The 20,204-nt window shown below is 42.4% G+C and overlaps 2 protein-coding genes, 10 non-coding genes and 1 pseudogene across 17 annotated transcripts in view; 1 reads left to right on the top strand and 12 right to left on the bottom strand.

Moving 5' to 3' along the window:
* LOC100988855 (uncharacterized) overlaps positions 1-20,204 on the bottom strand; it is a 74,713-nt gene that overhangs the window by 9,028 nt on the left and 45,481 nt on the right. Inside the window, exons 1-6 of one of the 6 annotated variants that reach the window (XR_008621144.2) lie at positions 7,802-7,816; positions 7,353-7,486; positions 5,741-5,852; positions 4,699-4,807; positions 2,669-2,780; positions 352-482 (exon numbers count right to left, since the gene is read on the bottom strand). Coding sequence is in view for 5 of the 6 variants with exons in the window: in XM_055098759.2 (XP_054954734.1) it covers positions 7,900-7,913; positions 9,191-9,309; positions 12,636-12,776; positions 14,890-15,019 (404 nt within the window). In the remaining variant the exon portion in view is untranslated. Of the gene's footprint in view, positions 1-351; positions 483-2,668; positions 2,781-4,698; positions 4,808-5,740; positions 5,853-7,351; positions 7,487-7,801; positions 7,914-9,189; positions 9,310-9,599; positions 9,803-10,788; positions 10,991-12,635; positions 12,777-14,889; positions 15,020-20,204 lie in introns of those variants that run through there. The other 5 variants (XM_055098759.2, XM_055098765.2, XM_055098764.2 and 2 more) reach the window with 5 other exon arrangements.
* LOC112437326 (small nucleolar RNA SNORD116) lies at positions 43-125 on the bottom strand (annotated as a pseudogene).
* Positions 1,907-1,997, bottom strand: LOC112437331 (small nucleolar RNA SNORD116). Its single transcript, XR_003025955.1, has one exon. It is a non-coding gene; the product is annotated as a small nucleolar RNA SNORD116 (small nucleolar RNA).
* Positions 4,964-5,055, bottom strand: LOC112437332 (small nucleolar RNA SNORD116). Its single transcript, XR_003025956.1, has one exon. It is a non-coding gene; the product is annotated as a small nucleolar RNA SNORD116 (small nucleolar RNA).
* LOC112437329 (small nucleolar RNA SNORD116) lies at positions 7,037-7,132 on the bottom strand. Its single transcript, XR_003025954.1, has one exon. It is a non-coding gene; the product is annotated as a small nucleolar RNA SNORD116 (small nucleolar RNA).
* On the bottom strand, positions 8,876-8,967 carry LOC112437327 (small nucleolar RNA SNORD116). The gene has a single exon (XR_003025952.1). It is a non-coding gene; the product is annotated as a small nucleolar RNA SNORD116 (small nucleolar RNA).
* On the bottom strand, positions 12,482-12,573 carry LOC112437308 (small nucleolar RNA SNORD116). Its single transcript, XR_003025936.1, has one exon. It is a non-coding gene; the product is annotated as a small nucleolar RNA SNORD116 (small nucleolar RNA).
* LOC100988519 (uncharacterized) lies at positions 13,795-14,842 on the top strand. Its single transcript, XM_003809221.6, is given in 2 exon segments — positions 13,795-14,348; positions 14,350-14,842. Coding segments are annotated over 2 exon segments (417 nt in total). The 5' UTR covers positions 13,795-14,231; the 3' UTR covers positions 14,650-14,842.
* Positions 14,733-14,824, bottom strand: LOC112437309 (small nucleolar RNA SNORD116). Its single transcript, XR_003025937.1, has one exon. It is a non-coding gene; the product is annotated as a small nucleolar RNA SNORD116 (small nucleolar RNA).
* Positions 16,596-16,687, bottom strand: LOC112437311 (small nucleolar RNA SNORD116). The gene has a single exon (XR_003025939.4). It is a non-coding gene; the product is annotated as a small nucleolar RNA SNORD116 (small nucleolar RNA).
* Positions 17,715-17,806, bottom strand: LOC112437301 (small nucleolar RNA SNORD116). The gene has a single exon (XR_003025930.1). It is a non-coding gene; the product is annotated as a small nucleolar RNA SNORD116 (small nucleolar RNA).
* On the bottom strand, positions 18,857-18,948 carry LOC112437303 (small nucleolar RNA SNORD116). The gene has a single exon (XR_003025932.1). It is a non-coding gene; the product is annotated as a small nucleolar RNA SNORD116 (small nucleolar RNA).
* On the bottom strand, positions 19,990-20,078 carry LOC112437312 (small nucleolar RNA SNORD116). Its single transcript, XR_003025940.1, has one exon. It is a non-coding gene; the product is annotated as a small nucleolar RNA SNORD116 (small nucleolar RNA).

A 20,204-nucleotide genomic window follows, 5' to 3' on the forward strand; every position in this document is an offset into this window, starting at 1 on the left:
CTGAACGCCCTCCATGGGTTTGCCTGGTATGGTCCCTGTGCTGGACCTCAGCTCACAGAAGTGTCTTGGTCGCTCATTTCGTTCAGATTTCCAAGGTTTCCATTTTTTTAAGTCATCATCGATCCAGGTACACTTATAAAAGGGACCTTAAGCCTGAGATATGTGGCAGACACTGAACACTGATCTTTCTGTCACCTGGGGACTTGCCAACCCACAGTATTCAATTACAAAGACCAGCATCACAGCCAGTGACCAGTCTCATGACTGACAAGCACAGCCAGGGTCTCACTGTCATTGGAGTGTCATGACCCCCTAAGAAGAATGTTGGTGCTTTCAAGACAAAATGCTTACCAATATTTGAATTCCCCCTGGCCCTTGAGAATGGGAGGGCAGAATTATTTCCATTACTTTCCTTCATGTCACACCTCAAGTAGAAGGAATAAACTCTTTTATATGAAATCTAGTTTTTGGTCCACATTAACCTTTGAAAATAGGAAAAAATTATAGAAAAATAAAAAGTGCAAATGTAATTTGCCAACCATGCAAATAGTGTACATATACAACAGGCTTACTATGCACAAGTATATAAAATATACTAAATTATTTTGCTAGTAGGGTATCCTAATGTTATTTGAAAACAGAGGAAGTATAAAAATACTGTACAAAGAACACAGAAACTTCAGATGACTAACCAGATTATTAGGGCCTCACACCATTTGGATTAACAGACTGCTTGAAAAACCAATTATAATCTTACTTGCTAAAATAAAATAATAGAACTAACCCAGGAAAAATGCACTTACTAAAAATTGCAATATTACCTCTGAAGTGTATTGTTCTCATTGCCAGACAACGAATCTGGTACATGTGACAAAATCAGCAGGTTACTGGAGCAGCAGTAGGAATTCCATGCAATTCCAGTATTACCTCCAATATACAAAGCACACTGAGGAAGTAGGAAGTCGACAAATGAAACCCTCATAATTAAAAGAGTTTCATTTGTCAACTTTCTTACTTTCATAATTACTAATGACGAGTTATAAGAAATAAACCATAGATATTCACTTGCCCATGTGGTATGAGAATAAAAATTATGCTCACTCCCTGGAAATGGGTAGTACTGAAAGTCAGTTTTCTAAGACCAAAAGGCCTCCCTTAGTATCACACAATAAAACTAGGATCTCCCTTTAAACATCTATGAAACCCACTAATAAAAATAATGAATATCAGGCAATGAAATCCACATAAAACTCTATGAATTGCAAATTTAATCATTTTACAATTAGAAATGTTTACTATAGCATCTACTAGAATCCCTCAATCAAATGTCTAAAAAGCTTCTCTTTGAGTGACAGGCAAAACTTAAATTCCAACTTTTGTGACAAGATCAATAAGGAAATTAAAATGTTAAGACTTTCCACAAATAGAAAGTACCCTTCAATTTCCATACATTCTTTTCTTTAATAGATAAAAGCTACTCTTCAATTTCCATATATTTCTTTTACTTAATAGATATGTAAACCCTCATAATACCTTTTACACTGTCCATCTAATGAACCTGAGAGACTGACCTCACACACAAGATTATAGCACCTAAAAACATGTATAAAAGACTCTAGGGTAGGCAAAACCATTTCCTACTGTTCCCTCTACTCTTGTGTAATTCTGTTTACTATGAGAGTATGGACACTACCAGCCAAACACTGAAAGAAATGCCATATAATCCCCAAAGATATATGTACACAAACATATATAAATATATACAAACACATACAGACCTCTGTACAATTCATGTGCTGTAAGCTATGTGAGTGGGTTTGTTTTCCAATACCACAGGCCATTTTGGTACCAGTTGCTGACCAAACTGAACTCTCTGCACGTGTTTGCCTGGCATGGTCCCTGTGCTGGACCTCAGTTCACAGAACTGCACAGAAGTGGTTTGCTCACTCGTTTTGCTCAGATTCCAACGAGATTCATTTTTAAGTCGTCATCCATCCAGGCACATTTATAAAAGGGACTTTGAACCTGAGATATGTGGCAGACACTGAGCACATAGCTATCTGTCACCAATGACCCACACTATTCAATCATGGAGACCAGCAGCACAATGACCAGCCCATGGCTGACTGGCATAGCCAGAGTCTCACTGTCATTGGAGTGTCCTGATTCCCTAAGAAAAATTGTTGTTATTTTCAGGACAAAATGCTTTTTAACATGTGAGAATTCCCATGGGGACTTGTGGGTGGGAGGCGGAATTATTCACTATACTTTTCCTTTATGTCTCCACACGGGGAAAAAAATAAATTCATCCGTATGAAGCCCAGTTTCTTGGTCCACCTCATTCTGTGGGAAGAGATTATATACATGGGAATGAGAAGTATACATGTTCATTTTTCAAACTTAAATAAGACAGGAGGATTTACTATGTAACTATATGTAAAGTATAAGAATTTTATTACACTTATAGGATGTTTCTGATGTTAAAGTTGAGAAAAATGTAAAATGTTAAAATAAAAGAAACTGAAGGCTCAGATATCTCATGAGAGTATTGAATGCCTAATACTATTTGTATTAAGTGACTCCTTGCACACCTAATGAAATTCTCAATTACTTAAAAAAATAATAAAAACAACACACAAAAATGAATTTACTAAAAATTCGATGTTACCTCAGGAGAGTATTGTTTTGTTGCCTCCCAGATGAGTTAGCTGGTACAAATGACAAAATCAGCGCATCATTACTTCAGCAGTTAAAGTCCATGGAATTCTGTGAAAACCAATCTACAAAGTACATGGGCAATTAGGAAAGTTGTGAAACAACATTTGCCAAATGAAATATTTTGTTACAAGCAGTTATAAGAATTCACTTTAGACATTCATTAGACTATATGTATGACAAGAATAATTATGCTCACATCTTTGATCAGATTGATACAGATAGAACTTTTTCTATTCTATTCTGTTTTTTCTATTCTAGACAGAATATTTTCTATCCATGTCAGTGTTTTCTCAACACACTGACTTCAAAATTATTTATTCTATACCTAGGATATTTCTTTAAACACAGCGAGCACTGTGCACTATTGGCATAGAACCTATGTACATCCTCCTATATGCAGGAAATCATTTCTAGATTACTCATGATGCTGAATACAATGTAAATGCTGCATAAATAGTTGTTATACTGTACTGTTTTAGGGAATAATAACCAAAGAAAAAGTCTGTACTTGGCTGGGCATGGTGGCTCATGCTTGTAATCCCAGCACTTTGGGAGGCTGATGCAGGCAGATCACTTAAGGTCAGGAGTTCGAGACCAGCCCGGCCAACATGGTGAAACCCCATCTCTACTAAAAACACAAAAATTACCCTGGCACAGTGATGGGCTCCTGTAATCCTAGCTATTCAGGAGGCTGAAGTAGGAGAATCACTTGAACCCGGGGGACAGAGGTTGTAGTGAGCTGAAATCGTGCCACTGCACTCCAGCCTGGGTGACAGAGTGAAACTCTGTCTCAAAAAAAAAAAAAAAGAAAGAAAGAGAAAAAGACTGTACATGTTCAGTACAGATGAAACCATACAATTTTTTGTCAAGTATTTTCAATTCATGGCTAGTTGAATCTGAAGATGCAGGCCCCATGGAGAAGGATAGCAAAATATATATGAAATTGTTTGCTAAATTAATAGAAAAAAACAAGAGAAGAACAAAAGAAACAGTTCAATCTTAGCAGCTGGGTTGGCAACTGATTAAAATATACTTGGAAGATACCACATGAAATTGTTTCACTTTAAGAAAATGAGAAGTAAAACGAAGACATTTATGCAGCCAACAAACATGAAAAAAGGCTCATCATCACTGGTCATTACAGAAATGTGTATCAAAACCACAATGAGATACCATCTCATGCCAGTTAGAATGGCGATCATTAAAAAAAGTCAGGAAACAACAAATGCTGGAGAGGATGTGGAGAAATAGGAACACTTTTACACTGTTGGTGGGAGTGTAAATTAGTTCAACCGTTGTGGAAGACAGTGTGGCAATTCCTCTAGGATCTAGAACTGGAAATACCATTTGATTCAGCAATCCCATTACTGGGTATATATCTAAAGGATTATAAATCATGCTACTATAAAGACACATGCACACATATGTTTATTGCGGCACTATTCACAATAGCAAAGACTTGGAACCAACCCAAATGTCCATCAATGATAGACTGGATAAAGAAAATGTGGCACATGTACACCATGGAATACTATGCAGCCATAAAAAAGCATGAGTTCATGTCCTTTGCAGGGACATGAATGAAACTGGAAACCATCATTTTCAGCAAACTAACACGAGAACAGAAAACCAAACACCACATGTTCTCACTCATAAGTGGGAGGTGAACAATGAGAACACATGGACACAGGGAGGGAACATCACACACCAGGGCCTGTTGGGGGGTCAGGGGCTAGGGGAGGGATAGCATTAGGAGAAATACCTAATGTAGATGATGGGTTGATGGGTGCAGCAAACCACCATGGCGCATGTATACCAATGTAACAAAACTGCACGTTCTGCATATGTACCCCAAAACTTAAAGTATAATAAAAAAAAAAAAAGAAAATGAGAAGTAAAAACTCATCATATCCTTGGATTTTGACCATCTCATCACCCTCGAAAGGTCAATCAGTAGCTCAGGCAAATGTGATAACAGACCAAGTATAGGCAGGAACATTTCTCTTGGGTCTCACTGTTCTGCTTCCCAGGCTCTGTTTCTATGGTATATAGATGCCGCCAACCAAACTCTCAGAGTTTCCATTTTACCCTACAATTGAATTTTTATACACAAATGTAAAATTCGTTTCCTCTAATAAATGCACTCAAGTGGTTTTCAAATACCCCAGTCCCTGTGGTTGCTTCTAACTGACCAACTAGTTGCAACTCCAGGCAACACATGTTTGACTGGAGTGGTCTCTGTGCTGGACCTCAGCTCACAGAAGTGGTACAGAAGTGTTTTGGTCACTCATTTTGTTCAGATTTAAATTAGATAAATCTTTAAGTCATCATCGATCCAGGCACATTTTAAAAAGGAACCCTGAGTCTGAGATATGTGACAGACACTGATCACACAGCTTTCTGTCACCCTGGGACATGCTGACCCACACTATTTAATCATGGAGACCAGCATCACTGTCAATGGTCAGCCCCCTGGCTGACTAGCATAGCCAGGGTCTCATGGTCATTGGAGTGTCATGATCTCTTAACAGGATGTCAGTATTTTAAGGACAAAATGCTTATCATGGGAAAATTCCTACTGGTCCCTAAGGACAGGAAGCAGAATTATTCCCATTACTTTCCATCATATTACAACACAAGGAAACAATAAACTTAGCCATATAAAATGTAAAATGCAGTTTTAGTCTGCATCATCTTGTGAAAAGAGATTATATATATATATATATTTATATATATACACATGCACACACACGTCCATTTTTTAAAAATTTGTATAAGACAAAAGGTTTCATTATTAATCAGCATAGAAAATATACTAATTTATAAACTCTTGGTAATGTTTTAAATGTTATCCAAACTACAGAGAAGAAAAAAATCTTAAAAATAAAGGAAACTGATGCTTCAGATAGCGCATCAGATTAATAATTCCTAACATTGTCTGTATTAACCTATTGTTCACCAAACCAAATCACTGACAGTTTGAAAAATAATAAAAATAAATTTACTAAAAATTGGATACTACCTCAGGAGTGTGTTGTTCTGTTTCCTCCCAAGTTAGTTAACTGGTACAAATGACAAAATTAGCCCTCCACTGGTTCAGTGGTAAAATTCCATGGAATTGTATCTCACCCAATCTACAAAGTGTAGAGGAAATTAGGGAAGTTATGAAACGAAATTTGCCAAATGGAATGTTTAGTTACAAGTGAATATAAGAATTCACAGTAGACACTCACTGGACTATCCAATGAATGACAAGAAAAATTATTCTTACATCTTTGATCACTATAGAATATAAACTTTTTAAAAAAAAATCTGAGACATTAGTCTCAAAGCTTCCCTGGCATCCCCAGTCAAAAGCATTTATTACAATTAGGATACCTCTTCAAACACAATGGAAACCTTTGAGGATATATGAATATAGCCAATGAAATCTATGTAAAAAAGAATTTGTAATATAATCTAAGTTTATTTGAGGCAGCATACAGTTGAAACCAGCACTCAAATATAAACAGTGGTTTGCTTTTTGATACGAAAAACTAAAATCAAAAAAACAAGTGACACAATCCTAGTGGCTGAATTGGCAAGAAAATTAAAATACACTAGAGTAGTCTACTTAGAGTACCTTTTTTTTTTTTCAATTTCCATGTAATTGTTTCACTTAATTGAAAATAAAAAGTAAGGCCGGGCACGGTGGCTCATGCCTGTAATCCCAACACTTTGGGAGGCTGCGGTGGCTGGATCACCTGAGGTTGGGAGTTCGAGACCAGCTTGGCCAATATGGTGAAACTCCATCTCTACTACAAATACAAAAATTAGCCAGGGGTGGTGGCGGGCGCCTGTAATCCCAGCTACTCAGGATGCTGGGGCGGGAGAATCTCTTGAACCCAGGAGGTGGAGGTTGCAGTGAGCCGAGATTATGCCACTGCACTCCAGCCTGGGCAACAGAATGAGACTCCACCTCAAAAAAAAAAGTAAAATCTCATTAGTATCTTTGGATTTGGATGTTGACCATCTCATTATCCTCAAGAGACTGATCATCGACCAGATAATTCTGCGAGCTCAAATGTGTGAATGGCTCAAGAGTAGGTGAAATAACGTCCCATGAATCTCACTATGCCCTGGTTCCCCAGGGTCTACCAGCTGTTTCTATAAATGCTGCCAAGCAAATACAAAGAGAGTTGCTATGTCAAACCACAGCTGGATATTTACAGAACTGAGAACAATTCATTTGCTCTAATATATATGGGTAGGTTAGTTTTCCAATACCCTAGTCCCTGTAAACTCCCTCCTCATGTTTGCCTGGCATGGTCCCAGTGCTGGACCTCAGCTCACAGAAGTGGCACAGAAATGATTTGGTCACTCATTTTGTTCAGATTCCGATGAGATCCATTTTTTTTATAGTCATCATCGATCCAGGCACATTTATAAAAGGGACCTTGAGTCTGAGATATGTGGCAGACACTGAGCACATCTGTCACTCTGAGACACACTGGACCACACTATTCAATCATGGAGACCAGGATCACAGTCAGTGACCAGCCCATGGCGGACTAGCATAGCCAGAGTCTCACGGTTAGCAGAGTGTTATGATTCCCTAAGAGGAAATGCTGGTATTTTCAGGACAAAAGGCTTACCAATATTAGAGTTCCCACTGGCCCTTGAGGATGGGAGGGCAGCATTATTCCCAATACTTTCTTTCCTTCTTGTCTTGCCTCAAAGGGAAGAATAAATTCATCCATATGAAACCTAGATCTTGGTCTATGCTGTCCTGTAGGAAGAGAGTATGTATACGAATCTGAGAAGTACACACGGACAATTTTTAGCCTTGCATAAGACAGGATGTTTCACTATTAACATATATGGAATATACACTAACTTAGAACTGCTGTTGGACATTTCATATGTTATTCAAGGTAGAGAAAAGAACAAAATCTTTATAAAAAGGAGATTGATGCCTCAGCTCATCAGAACATTAATGTCTGAAACTGTTAGTATTAACCAATCTTTGTGAACATAAATTCTTGATTACTTAAAAGAATAAAAATAACTCACAAAAATAAATTCACTAAAAATTGAATGTTACCTTAGAAGTGTATTGGTGTGTTTCTTCACGGCTACGTTAGCTGGTACAAATGTCAAAATTAGCACTTCACTGGTTTGGCAATGAAATTCCATGGAATTCTATCTCACCCAATCTACAGAGTACAGGGGAAATTAGGAAAGTTGTGAAACAAAATTTGCTTAATGGACTACTTTGTTATAAACAGTTATAAGAATTCACATTAGACACTCATTGGACCATCTGTATAACAAGAACAATTATGCTCATATCTTTGATCCAAATTTTATGGAAATAATGTTTTCTAAAACATTTGTCCCAAAGTTCCTCCAGCACATACCTTTCAAAATCATTTATTACAACTTTTAATTAATACAGTGGTCACACATGGAGGACATATGAAAGTAGACAATGAAATCCATGTGAAAATCCAAGAATTTGAAATATCACTTCTAAAAATGTTTGCTGCAACACGTAGTTGAAACCAGCACTGAAACATGTATTAAATAACTTGCTTGGTTGATGGTAAAACAAAAAATAAACAACTGTTTCAGTCCTAGTGACTGGGTTGGCAATCAAATGAAAATATACTACAAGATTTCATATGAGATATTTATATCTTATATGATATAAATAAATATCTTATATTTCATATGTTTCATATGTTTCATATAAGATATTTATTCTTTAATTTCCATGCAATTATTTCACTTAAAAGAAAAGCAGAAGTAAAAACTCATGATGTCTTTGAATGCTGACATCTCTTTGCCATCAAGCAACAAACCATCAACCAGAATATTCCGGGCGCTCACACAAATGTCTGAATGGCTTGTGGGTTCACACAATAATTTCCTGTAAATCCTATAACTCCTGTGCTGGCTCCCAGTGTCTGGTCACTGTAGTGTACAGATGCTACCAGCCAAGCATTTGAAAAGTCTCCGTCTTACCCCCAACCATATATTGGTAGGTTAACTGTCCAGTAATTTCCTGTACTGTATGTGAGCTGGTTAGTTGTCTAATTCCACAGGCCGTTTTATAGTACCAGTGCTGACCAAACAAAACACCCTCCATGTGTTTGTCTGGCATGGCCCCTGTGCTGGACCTCAGCTCACAGAAGTGGCACAGAAGTGATTTGGTCACTCATTTTGTTCAGATTCCGATGAGATCCATTTTAAAGTCATCATCGATCCAGGCACATTTATAAAAGGGACCCTGAGCCTGAGATATGTGGCAGACACTGAGCACACAGCTGTCACCTTTGGAGGCACTGACCCACACTAGTCAATCACATGGAGACCAGCATCACAGTCAATGACCAGCCCAGGCTGACTAGCACAGCCAGGGTCACATGGTCACTGCAGTGTCATGATCCCCTAAGAGGAAATGCTGGTATTCTCAGGACAAAATGCTTACCAATATCACATTTTGAGGTTTTGATGTCAGACTTTTTCATGATACACTCCATTCTGTCACTTTTTGAGGTTAAAAAGAAATAACTTTCGTATGAAAATCTGTGCTGGTTCCACAATGAACTACAAAAATAGAGAAAAAGTGAGCAAAGATGTGTAACACAGACATTCATTGATCAAATGGCCTGGGGATCCCCACGCTGTAGGCCTTCTCACATTCTTAAATTTCATATAAGTTTCATATATTTCATATATTTATTCTTTAATTTCCATGCGATTATTTCACTTAAAAGAAAATGAGAAGTAAAAACTCATGATGTCTTTGAATGCTGACACTGGAGAATTCCCTCCCATACTTCATGAGGCTACTGGCTGGTTGACCCAGGTTATCGCATATGATTGAGCTGCCTGACCTAAGATGTTCTCTTCATTCCTGTGGTCCAGAGTCTCCTCCCCTTACATAGAGATACACGGCATCTTAGAGTACAGAAAAACCTTCGCCATCTCAGGAAGTACCAGTCAGCACCAGTTGGAGGCCCAGCAACATCAGATAAACTAAGTGATCAAAACAGCATCCCCTCAGCTCTGATAGCAAGACTGCCTGCGAAAACATGGCCTACAAAAGTAGGACAGGACATTCAAATTAAACCTAAACAGGGCACATGCCTGCTAAAATAAAACATTTGAATAGATTCAGATTCCCCTAACTTAAAAAGGAAAAAACAATGCAGGATAAACTAAAACATCACCCATCTATCAAGAACCGGAAAAATCACAATTAGAAGGAAAATCATAAGCAGGATGAGAAAAGACAGTTAACCAAGCCAACCTCAAGATTAACCAAATGTTGTGGTTATCTGAAGAAGTTAAAAACAGTCATGGTAAAAATGCTTTAGCAAGTAATTATAAAGCTTCTTGAAAAAAGTAAAAAAGTAGAAGTCTCAGAAAGGTAGTAGAAGTTTTTTTAAAAAAAGAACCAAGTGAAAAAACAGAACTAAAAAATTCAAAAATAATAGAGTAGAGATTAAGTGAATTTAGCATAGAACAATCCAATTTAGCTAATCTGGACAAGAAAGAAAATACTCTGAAAAAAAAAAGAACACAGCTTCATGGACCTGTAATGTGACACGGAGACATGAGGCTGAAAATAATTATAACAGTCTTTTTTTTTTTTTTTTTTTGAGCCAGAGTCTCTATCGCCCAGGCTGGAATACAGTGACATGATCTTAGCTCACTGCAACCTCCACCTCCCAGGATCAGGGGATTCTCTTGCCTCAGCCTCCTGAGTAACTGGGACTATAGGCACACAACACCACGCATGGGTAATTTTTGTATTTTTAGTAGAGATGGGGTTTTGCCATGTTGGCCAGGATGATCTTGATCTCCTGATCTCGTGATCTGCCCACCATGGCCTCCCAAAGTGCTGGGATTACAGGCATGAGCCACTGCGCCCGGCCAGCAGTCACGGATTTTATATTGGAAATTAAATCCCGTATCTTGCTCACTGAAACGTGCTGAACACAATGGATAAATCAAACCATCAAAAGAGTATGTGCAAGACATCTGTACAGCTGAAAACAAGAATTTTGTCCCCAAAAATACCTGCACACAAAGAAGTATGGTAGGATAGAAGTCCAAGTCTAGATATGAAACACTGCACCCGGAATTATCTGTGGGAGGCAGGGCTGCGCCAATGGTTTACCTTCGCCTCTCTGGAAAACACAACCATCCTGGAAATCGAAGCATGTCTTCTACGCTCCATTTTCAGACTCTTTAACAGAACTCATAGAAAAACCTTGAAAAGCTACAGGAAAATAAGCCAACAAACCACAGATAAAGCCAACTAAGTATTATACAAATAATTAGCATAACTGGAAATTGTTCTGGCTTTACCAGTACAATCTTTTGGATTATTCCTCCAGAGATAAAAAAATAAGTGGTTAAATATTTTGTGACTTGAGTGTGACAGAAAATGACATCACTGAATATAGTCACACAAGCACTGATCCCAATTCAAGGTAACACCTGTTACTGACATGCACATTTGGTCCCTTACTAAAATAAGAAGAGGCTATGTTGCAAAACCATGTTGGTGTATCTTCTAAAGCCAGAAGAGGCAAAAACCACAAAGATATATTAGAACACCAACAGTACAGGAAAATGACAAGTCTTCTTTCTATGCAACTCCATACTCTCTTACATATGGGATCTGTATCTGCACTGGAAGCATATCAAATCAAAGTCCACATTTAAACAGAAAAGGTATATGCACAAACAAAAATGAAATGGAATATTTCTTGTAGGATCCTCCTGGTTCCACTGCTTTTTCTCTTATTCTGACCAGTAGCCGAGTACAGCTGTGAAAGTTAAAAGAGTAATGACAAATAGGAAGAGACATGAACTCCTCCGCCACTGTGTTAAATTATTGACATGGTGGGTAAAATGGAAAACAAAGAGGCTCTGCAGAGAGATGCTTAGGGAGCCCACAGCCACAGCCCTCCAAACTGGGGAGTCTTCTGTGGCTGCAGAAGCAGAAGCTCCAAGTCCCACCTGCTGAAGTCAGAAATGGAGAAAAAAGAGGAAAAAAAAAGAAAAAAGGAAAATCAAGCAGAGCCACTTTCCTCAAACTGGCTGGGGCTCCAGGTGGCCTGTGGTGGCAGCAGTGGCAAAAAATCAGTCAGACTCCACCTGGCAAGGCGAAGGGGCAGCAGAAGTGGGACACACAGTGAGGAGCACAGGCCACGCCAGGTACATGGGGCTCATGCAGATAGCGTGCTTCGCTTGCTTTTGCAGGCATTCACCTTGGAGGGCCAAAAAAGGACCTTTCAGGTTCTCCCTAATGGATATATGCACACCCTACTATTTACTATGGTTTATGGCCAGAGGCCTGGCCATCTTGGGTGATATGCCTAGCATTCACTGGGAACATTATGTGGATAATATTCTACTGAATTCCACAAATTTAAGTCTTCTGAAGAAACCAACTTCCTCTAAGGGATGAGGGAATGCAGAGCTAGGACAAGTCAAACCTCGCTGTGCAGAGACAGGCTGCCATCTAACTCTTCCTGTGCCACCTGCACATTCACCTGCTCCTGCATAGTTATGTGTGCTACCCTGCTCTCAGAGATAAATCCTTCACACAAGGAATCTCCTGTGCACAGGAGGCCGCACACCCCTGTGACTCCCTTTGCCCAAAGGGGACCCCATCCTAAGCCTGGACAAACCCCTCAATGTAACCTGCGTCAACAAATGGAAGTTTTCCCTCTCTATCTACCCACTGTTGGAGCAATGTGCTGGACCTCAGTTCAACGAAGATGACGGTATAGAGTTTTCACTCATTTTGTTCAGCTTTCCAAGGAATGCATGTATAAAAGTCATCATCGATCCATGCACAGTCTTTGTACCTACAAAGATGGAATATCAGAAGATTTTGGAAAATGGACATTTACCATCCTGAGGGATCCACCAGCACCTGAAGAAGCCCACGCCACATATGCTGCACGTGCCCAGGGGCTCCCCACCATCTCCAGGAATCTCCCAAGACAAAGATGATCCATCGCAGCCTCTGGACTTCTTCCATGCCAGACCACCTAGGAATTAGAAGCAAAACAGGTGTGCTTGAGAAAGGCAAGCAGGTACACAGGTCTCAAGGGCCATGCCATTCATTCCGTTGTGGTGCATCCTGTATCTACTTCCCACAGGCTACTACAGAAGGAACCAGAGGCACTATAATTCATGGGTGTGGTCTGGTTTAGCAACACCTAAGTTTTGCTGACAGCTGTGAGTGACAAGATACAAACAAACCCACTGCTTCATGCAGTTAAAAATAACAACAAACCTCTGTAGGTCTGCAATGCTTGTAACTAAGTTCTGGTATTCCAAGAACCATTGCCAGTGATCAAGGAACATATTTCAAAGGCTCACTAATCCAAGATTGGGCAGAAATGTAGAATATGACCTGGCAATTTCATCTGTGCTACAAACCACAGAAAGCAGAATTTATAGAGAAGAAAACGGTGTCTTAAAGAAACAAATTAAACTCTTGAGAGAAATCCTTGCACTTAAAACCTGAAGGATGGTTCCACGGAAGCTACACATGGCAGGAATGAGGCCCCCTGTGTAAGAGGAAAGTTGGCCTGTGAATGTCTGCTGGACATAAAGAGTCCAGTGGGAGCCTTGTGGATATAGAAAATTATCCAACACTGCCTTGATATTGGACACAAGTCCACATGGGATACTCTAATTTTGTGCTCTCCCTGTCACACAACCCCTGGGCAGTGAATCCTGAAATAAGATTTAGGAAGAAAACTGCCTGTGACCTTAGGCAGGAGGTCAACACTGCCCCAAAACCGACCTCTAACATACTTCTTGTTAAAGGGCCCCAAGAGAGGTATCCACAATGACCAGACAGTGCCCCAAAACAATAGAAATTCCAGTAGCACTAGGATAGCAGAATGACCCAGACTTTGCACTGCAGGGAGTATGAGTACAACCACAAGGACATAAAATACCTAAAAAAGACCTCCTGAAAGTTTCCAGATCACTGAGATTATTGCAGAAAGAGATGCATACCAGACTTCAAACATAGGAGAGAATAGGGTCACTTACGTAAACCAATATATTTTGGTTTTGCCACTGTTCACTTGAGCTACCATCCACACTGCTGTTACATCACCACACTTAATGTTGGAATAACCACAACATTTTTTTTTCTGATATCGACCCGATATACTCCAATAAAATGTTCCCTGGAGAAAAACACATGTGACTGGGGATGGAGCAAAGACTGTCAGGAAACAAAAGCAATCTGCTGAAAGGCCCTCCCATGTAGACATCAGATCATATTCCATTCCCAGCACCCTAAGGCCAACATGGCATTTGTGATGTGCAGTACACACCATGCAAAACAGACTCGCAAATGTGGCGGACCATCCCCATCTTAGGGTACCAAGTCAACACATGTATGGCACTTTCTCATTCCCACCTGGAGTATCCATCACCAGCCATGGGATTTCAGTTTCTCCCTGGAGACACACAAATCATAAATGGAGCCGATGTACAGGGTACTCTCCAGAAAGAAAATAAGCATCACCAACCTCCTCACAACTGACTTCCACTGCTGCTACGAAAACACCATGGGCACTAAAAAGTCCTCAGCCATGAAAAAAAAATGAGCCAAAGAACAACAAAGGTGTGGCCTTGGGCTCTCTTCCCAACCACAAGGAGCTATCTACCTCTGGGGAACAAGGGAACCCAGAGCCAGCACTCAAGGACAAACCTGGCCACACAGAGGCGGGTTACCGGCTAACTCTTCTGTGCCACCTGCACATTCGCCCAGTCCTGCAGACATTGTGCGTGCTACCCAGCCTCACAAAGAGAAGTCCTTCACACAAGGAATCTCCTCTGCACAGGAGCACCTACTGCCCTGTGACTCCCTTTGATCCAAAGTGGACCCCGTCCTAAGCCTGGATGGATGGCTTAGTGCAACCCACATCAACCAATGGAAGTTGTCTCTCTCTCTCCAGCTCCAGTTGGAGCCATGTGCTGGACCTCAGTTTGACGAGGACGACGGTATAGAGTTTTCACTCATTTTGTTCAGCTTTCCAAGGAATGCATGTATTGAGGTCATCATCGATCCATGCACAGTTTTTATCCCTGCAAAGAAGGAACATCAGGGCTTTTGGAAAATGGACATTTACCAACCTGTGGGATCCACCAGCACCCAACGGAGACCACATTCCACATGTCAAGGGGCTCCCTGCCCTCTCTAGGGATCTCCCAAGATGAAGACTGTCCCTCGTAGCCACTGGCCTTACTTCCATGGCCACAACACCTGGGAAGTGCAGAGGAAAAACGGGTGTGCTTAAGAACGGGAGGCAGGTACACATGTCAAAAGGGCCATTCCACTCGACTCACTGTGGTATATCCCATATGTGCTTCCCACAGGCTACTCCCCTTTTGGGATGGGTGTATGGGTCTACCCAGGAATGAAGATAGCAGGCATGTGTTAATTTTGAAGGCACCATCAAGCTACAGAGCCCTAAGTGTAAGAACTCTCTCAAAACCACTCATTTGCCATCACCGACTCAAAAGCCCTCCTCTTGGTCATCAGAGAAGACACAAGCCACAGGGCTATTTAAATGAGGAGAGTTTTGGGGAAAAACTCTTCCAGTACAAAAGGCAATTTTCCTTCAGTCTTGAAGACTTTTCACCCTGGGCTGCTTGAGCACTTTTCAGATTGAGAAAAACGTTCAATAACAACTTAACCCTCTACCTCAGCGTCTTCCTCACAGGTGCAGCTCAGAGGACCACCAGACACACTGAATCCCACATGGCTTCTAAGGCACTGTGGCTGAGAACACCATACATTTTAAGGCACTTGCCTTTGAATATGGCCACGCAGTGCAAAACCTATGCATCACTGCCTGTGGATACCAGCCCTGTCCTACAACAAGATGACTATTTCACAAAGAAGACTCCTGGGAAGAATTAGGAGGAATTAGAAAATAACCTAACATCACGAGCCACTAAGGTATTTAAGCACAGAGACCTTCCTGGACCATGTTTCCGAGTAGAGATCACCAGGATATGGGAAGTCACACTCTTATAATCGGGCACGTTGACTGCATCGAGGTGCCTGAGTGGTTCAGAGGCAAAGTATGCACAACCTACGATAGGTAGAAACCCTGGGCCGATATAAGCTCAAATGCCTAATGGAGACAAGCATCTCACAGAGGGTCCTGAACACAAACCTTCCAAACCAAGTCGGTCTGAGGAGTTGCAGAAGCACGTGGACCCGCAATCACATTCCTGTCCCAGCACCCCGAGGTCATCATGAAATGAAATGGGGGCCTGCTACAATGCCCGAAAGAGGCCCACAGTCATCACTCCACGACCCACATGGAATAGGCTGTCCAGTACATGCACATGCAGACCTCTCCCCTTCCCACTGCCAGGACCCTTCAGGGGCCAAGGGACTGGTTTCCTCCTATGGATATACAAGTTCAACATGGATACCCTCTCTGGCTCCTCTGCAGAAAGCAAATCAGCATCAACATCCTCCTGAGGACTGCCTGCCCTCAATGCTACCTAAACACCATGGGAACTGCCACGTCCCCAAATGAGGGTGAAAGTGAACCAAAGAAGTGCACAGGAACAACATTGTGTGGTGTCCCCATGCAGAAGCCACTGTCTTCCTCTGGGGAGTGCAGGAGCCAAGGAGTTTGAATCAAGGACACACATAGCTGCACAGAGGGAAGTGCTTCAACTAAGCTGTCTCTCAGCCACAGAAGTCCAAAATGCCCAGCTACTCCACTTCACCCAAAGACGACCCCATCCCAAGTGTTGACACAGCCCTTGTCAACAAACGGATGTTGTCCCTCTCTCTAGCCCCTGATGAGCAGTATGCTGGACCTCAGTTCGACGAGGATGACGGTATAGAGTTTTCACTCATTTTGTTCAGCTTTCCAAGGAAAGTACATATGGAAGTCGTCATCGATCCAGTCCTTGCCCCTGCAAATGAGGAAAATCAGCATGGTTTAAGAAGGAATCACTTACATTCAGGAGGGATCCAACAGCCTCCGAAAGAGCCCATACTCCATGTGTCCCGGGACTTCTGCCATCTCCCAGGATCGCATGAGATGACAATCATCCCTTGCTGATGTAAGCCTGCTTTTTATACCAACACCACCGGGGAGGTGCAGAGAAAACATGGACGTGCATCAGAAAGGCAGGCATGTGCACAGGTTCCAAGGGCCATGTCATCCAGCTCCCTGCAATACATCTGCTGTCTGCCTGTCTCTGGCCTCACCTGTTCATAAACACAGAAGTGCATGGACACAAGGATGCTCGTCTGGGGGTCAGGAGCCTTCAGAGTACATCATCCCACTAAAGAGCATGTTCAGCATCCTTCTCAACATCGTTGCTTCAATACCTACAATGATACTCACAAAAGCCTTGGGACCCTGGGCCCCTAATGAGAAAGGCTTTAACCTATATTGGGTTTAGGATAAGCCAGGGACTCCTTGGGTATCAGAAGCAATGAGCAGGAGCTCACTTGTTCATGCAATGTACATGTCCCCCAAACACATGGGATACAACACGGGCACACAGGCACATAGGCTATGCCTGGTGACCAAAACTCTAATGTCCTCAACCAAGGACAAAGTTAGCCAACAAACGACAAAGATGTGGCCTTGTATTCTCCTCCCAACCAGACAAATCTGTTTCCTTCCAGGAACTCAGAACAAGGACTCAAGAACAAATTGGCAACCAGAGGCGGGCTACCAGCGAACTCTTGCTAGGCCACATGGACATTCACCTAGTCCTGCAGACAATGCATGTGTTACCCACCCTCACTGACAGTCCTTCAAACAAGAAATTTCCTATACGTGGGAGCCACCACTCTCCTGTGACCCCCATCACCCGTAAAAGACCCCATCCTAAGCCTGAACGGATGCCTTGGTATAACCCATGTCAACAAACGGATGTTGGCCCTCTCTGTCTAGCCCCTGTTGGAGTAATGTGCTGGACCTCAGTTCGACGAGGATGACGGTATAGAGTTTTCACTCATTTTGTTCAGCTTTCCAAGGAATGTATATGTGGAAGTCATCATCGATCCATGCACAGTATTTGTCCCTGCAAATGAGGAAACTCAGAGTGCTCTGGGAAAGAAGTGCTTACATTCAGAAGGGATCCAACAACTTCCGAAGGAGCCTTTGCCATTTGTGTCCAGGGGCTTCCTGGTATCTCCGCAGCTCACACAAGGTAACAATTGTCCCTCACCAACATGTGCCTGCCCTCCATGCCAATGCTACCTGGGAGGTGCAGAGTTAACACAGGCATGCTTCAGAAAGACAGACAGGTGCACAGGTCACGAAGGCCATGTCATCCAGTCCCCCGCAATTTATCTACTATCTGCCTGTCTCTGGGCTCCCCTGTTCATGGATGCAGAAATGCATGGATGCAGGGATGCTCGTCTCGGGGCTGGGGGCCCCTGCAGTACACCATCCTGCTAAAGAGCACTGACATTGACCATCCCTCTCAACATCACTGCTTCAACGCCTGCAATGCCACTCACAAAAGCCTTGCGGCCCTGAACCCCTAAGGAGGAAGGCTTTAACCTACAATGAGTTTAGGATAAGCCAGGGACTCCTTTGGTATCAGAACCAGCTTGGAGCAGGAGCTCACCCTTACGTGCAAAATACATGTCCTCAAAACACATGGGATACAACACGGGCACAAAGGCACATAGGCTATGCCTGGTGACCAAAACTCTAATGTCCTCAACCAAGGACAAAGTTAGCCAACAAATGACAAAGATGCGGCCTTGTACCCACCTCTCAACCACACAGATCTGTTTTCCTCTGTGGAACCTGAGAACCCAGAACAAGAACTCAAGAACAAATTGGCAACCAGAGGCGGGCTACCAGCGAACTCTTGCTAGGCCACATGGACATTCACCTAGTCCTGCAGACAATGCATGTGTTACCCACCCTCACTGACAGTCCTTCAAACAAGAAATTTCCTATACGTGGGAGCCACCACTCTCCTGTGACCCCCATCACCCATAAGAGACCACATTCTAAGCCTGAACAGACGCCTTGGTATAACCCATGTCAACAAACGGATGTTGGCCTTCTCTGTCTAGCCCCTGTTGGAGTAATGTGCTGGACCTCAGTTCGACGAGGATGACGGTATAGAGTTTTCACTCATTTTGTTCAGCTTTCCAAGGAATGTATATATGGAAGTCATCATCGATCCACGCACAGGTTTCATCCCTGCAAATGAGGAAACTCAGGGTGCTTTGGAATGAAATCACTTACATTCAGGAGGGTTTCAACAGCCTGTGAAGGAGTCCACACCATGTGTTTCCAGGGGCTTCCTGCCATCTCCAAGAATCATACAAGATGACAATCATTCCTCATGATACAAGCCTGCCTTTCATGCCAACACCACCTGTGAAGTGCAGAGGAAACACAGGCGTGCTTCAGAAAGGCAGACAGGTTGCACACGTCATGAGGGCCATGTTATCCAGTCCCCTGTGACACATCTGCTATTTGCCTGTCTATGGCCTCCCCTGTTCATGGACACAGAAATGCATGGACACGCAGATGCTCGTCCCAGGGCCAGGGTCCCTCGAGGTGCACCATCCCGCTAAAGAGCACTGATGTTGGGCATCCCTCTCAACATCGTTGCTTCAACACCTGCAATGGTGCTCACAAAAGCCTTGGGGCCATGAATCCTGAAAGAGGAAGCCACTGACCTAAATCAGGTTTGGAATAACCCAGAGACTCCTTGCCTGACAGCCCCAGCTTGGAGCAGAAGCCTGCCTGATCATGCAATACACAAATCCTCATAACATATGGGATATGACATGGACATGCGGCAAAGAGGCTATGCTGGGTGCCTGGAAATACAACGTCCTCCGCCAAGGACAAAACAAGCTAACAAATGAGAATAGTGTAGGCTTGTGCTCTCCCCGCAACCAGGGGATCTGTCTTCCTCTGGGAATCCAGAGCTTGGACTCAAGAACAAACTTGGCCAGCAGAGGCAGACTACCCACAAACTTTCCATGCCACCTGCCATTCACCTAGTCCTTCAGACAGTAGGTGAGTTATCCTGCCCAGGGAGAAAGAAGTCCTTCAAATAAGGAATTTCCTGTGCATGGGAGCTCCCACTTCCCTGTGACTTCCAATTGCCCAAAGGGACCCCATCCTAGGCCTGGATGGACCCCTTGATGCAACCCATATCAACAAACGAATGTTGGCCCTCTCTGTCTAGCCCCTGATGGAGTAATGTGCTGGACCTCAGTTCGACGAGGATGACGGTATAGAGTTTTCACTCATTTTGTTCAGCTTTCCAAGGAATGTATATATGGAAGTCATTGATCCACACACAGTGTTTGTCCCTGCAAATGAGGAAAATCAGAGCACTCTGGGAAAGAACTGCTTACATGCAGAAGGGATCCAACAACTTCCAAAGAAGCCTTTGCCATTTGTGTCCAGGGGCTTCCTGGT

This window comes from Pan paniscus, chromosome 16, assembly GCF_029289425.2.
Source record: "Pan paniscus chromosome 16, NHGRI_mPanPan1-v2.0_pri, whole genome shotgun sequence".
NCBI lineage: Eukaryota > Metazoa > Chordata > Mammalia > Primates > Hominidae > Pan > Pan paniscus.